The sequence below is a fragment of the Athene cunicularia genome, unplaced genomic scaffold (assembly GCF_003259725.1).
Source record: "Athene cunicularia isolate RWA unplaced genomic scaffold, athCun1 SCF_64, whole genome shotgun sequence".
NCBI classification, from domain to species: Eukaryota; Metazoa; Chordata; class Aves; order Strigiformes; family Strigidae; genus Athene; species Athene cunicularia.
This window is the reverse complement of record NW_020799495.1, coordinates 1-2,159: the sequence shown is the minus strand read 5'-3', so window position 1 is coordinate 2,159 and position 2,159 is coordinate 1. Positions and strand designations below refer to the sequence as shown.

Genomic DNA, 2,159 nt, shown 5'->3' with positions numbered 1-2,159 from the left:
ACTGGGGATGTGGCACTTCCCCGTCAGTGTTTCCTGACTCATCACTTTATTCTCTTTAATTCCTTTCACTTTTCCTTCATGAAATGTTTTATCTTGCCCTAAAGTTGGTTTCTCTTCCTCCTGCACAGCCAACACCCAAAGGCAGAACCAGAGCCGGCGACTGGCAACGTGGTGCTTTGCTGATAAATAGAAGCCGCTTCGACCCCAAAATCTGACATTTTCACTGGGAAAAAAACTGATTTCAAGCTACCTGAGAGCTCCAAGCACCCACTTGTTCACTGAGGGATTTGCTCGGACCCCAAAATCTCACGTTTTCATTAGAAAAAAACTGATCTCAAGCTACCTGAGAGCTCCAAGCACCCACTCCTGTTTCCTTAGACCCCAAAATCTGACTTTTTTGCTAAAAAAAAACTGATCTCAAGTTATCTGAGAGCTCCAAGCACCCACTTTTTCACTGAGGAATTTACTTAGATCCCCAAATTTGGTATTTTCACTAGAAAAATCCTGTTTTCAAGCTACTTGAGATCTCCAAGCATCCACCTTCTATTTCCTTAGACCCCAAAATTCCACATTTTCACCAGCAAAAATCTGATTTCATGCTACCAGAGAGCTCCATGCACCCACCTGTTTGCTGAGGGATTCCCTTAGACCCCAAAATCTCACATTTTCACTAGAAAAAACAGTTTTCAAGCTACCAGAGAGCTCCAAGCACCCACTTGTTCACGGAAGGATTGCCTTAGACCCCAAAATCTGACATTTTCGCTAGAAAATAAAACGATTTCAAGGTCCCGCAGAGCTCCCCGCACCCACCTTCTGTTCACTGAGGGCTTTTGGGTCCGGATCCTGCCCGCATGGGATGTCTCTATCTCGTGCCGCCGCCTCCGCCGAGGGCTCTGAAACGCCACGTTGCCTCGTGAGGGGTCGATCCCACTCCCACTCCCCTCCCACTCCTGCTCCCTCTCCCCTCCCGCTCTGCTCCCACTCCCACTCCTCCTTTCCCTGCACCCCCAGCAGCTCCATCCCCCTCTGGCGGTACCTGACTCACTGGGCAGAACCTCCCAGGACATGTCGTTGCCGTCAGATGCTGGAGCCCCTGTCGAACCAATGTCCTGGTGGCCCTCGGCGAGGGCCAGACACAGCCCAGGGCTGCCGTCGCCTTCACCCCACGCCGAGGGGCCGCTCACCTCATCCTCCTCCTCCTCCTCCTCACCGGGTCGGGGCTGCAGGTGTAGCTCTTCCCCCCCACCATTGCCCTCAGAGCCCTCCATGGTGGCAGCCCAGACCTGGGAGGGCACAGCAGGGGGAAATTTTTATCACTAAAACTCAAACTCTGATGGAAAAAAGGAGCAAGCATCTCGCTTTAGAGTGAGACCCATTTGGGGAGCTCTAGTGCTCAGAAACCAGCAATTTAATGGGATTTGGGGATCACAAACACCCACTTAAGGAGCTTTTGGGCTAAGAAACAGCAATTTAGGGAGCTCTGGGGCTCCAAAATGTCGATTTAGGGAGATTTGGGGCTCAGAAACAGTGACTTAGAGAGGTCTTTGGCTGAGAAACAGCAATTTAGGGAGCTCTTGGCCCAAAACCCACCAACTTTTGAGCCATCGGAAACACCATTTTAAGGAGCTTAGAGGCTCAGAATGACCAATTTAGGGAGTTCTGGGGATGAAAACCAGCAATTTAATGAGATTTGGGGCTCAGAAACACCCACCTAGGGAAATTTTGCACCAAGGAACAGCAATTCAGGGAGCTCTCTGTCCGAGAAACACCAACTTTGGCAGCTCATGGGCCTCCAAAACACCCTTTAGGGGAGCTTTTGGGCTCAGAGAGACCCATTTAGGGACCTCTGAGGCTCAAAACCAGCAATTTAATGAGATTTGCAGCTCAGAAAGACCCAGTACAAAATCTACTCAGAAACAGAAATTTAGGGAGCTCTGGGGCTCCAAAACATCATAAAAGGGAGATTTTGGGGTCAGAAACAGTGACTTAGGGAGCTCTTTGTCCAAGAAGCACCAACTTAGGCAGCTCTTAGGTCTCCAAAACACCCTTTTAAGGAGCTTTTGGACTCAGAATGACACATTTAAGGAGCTTTTGGGCTCTGAAACACCAACTTGAGGAGGTTTTGGGCTCAGAAAGACCAATTTAGGGAGTTCTGGGGC

The 2,159-nt window shown here is 49.8% G+C and overlaps 1 protein-coding gene across 1 annotated transcript in view; it reads right to left on the bottom strand.

Moving 5' to 3' along the window:
- The window catches only part of LOC113490904, a gene marked incomplete at its 5' end in the record, with an annotated part of 11,314 nt that extends 10,031 nt beyond the window's left edge, over positions 1 to 1,283 (bottom strand). The window contains 2 exons of the mRNA XM_026867513.1: positions 811 to 893; positions 1,037 to 1,283. Coding sequence (XP_026723314.1) covers positions 811 to 893; positions 1,037 to 1,283 — 330 coding nt within the window. The remainder of the gene's footprint in view (positions 1 to 810; positions 894 to 1,036) is intronic.
- Between the last annotated feature and the right edge of the window lie 876 nt (positions 1,284 to 2,159).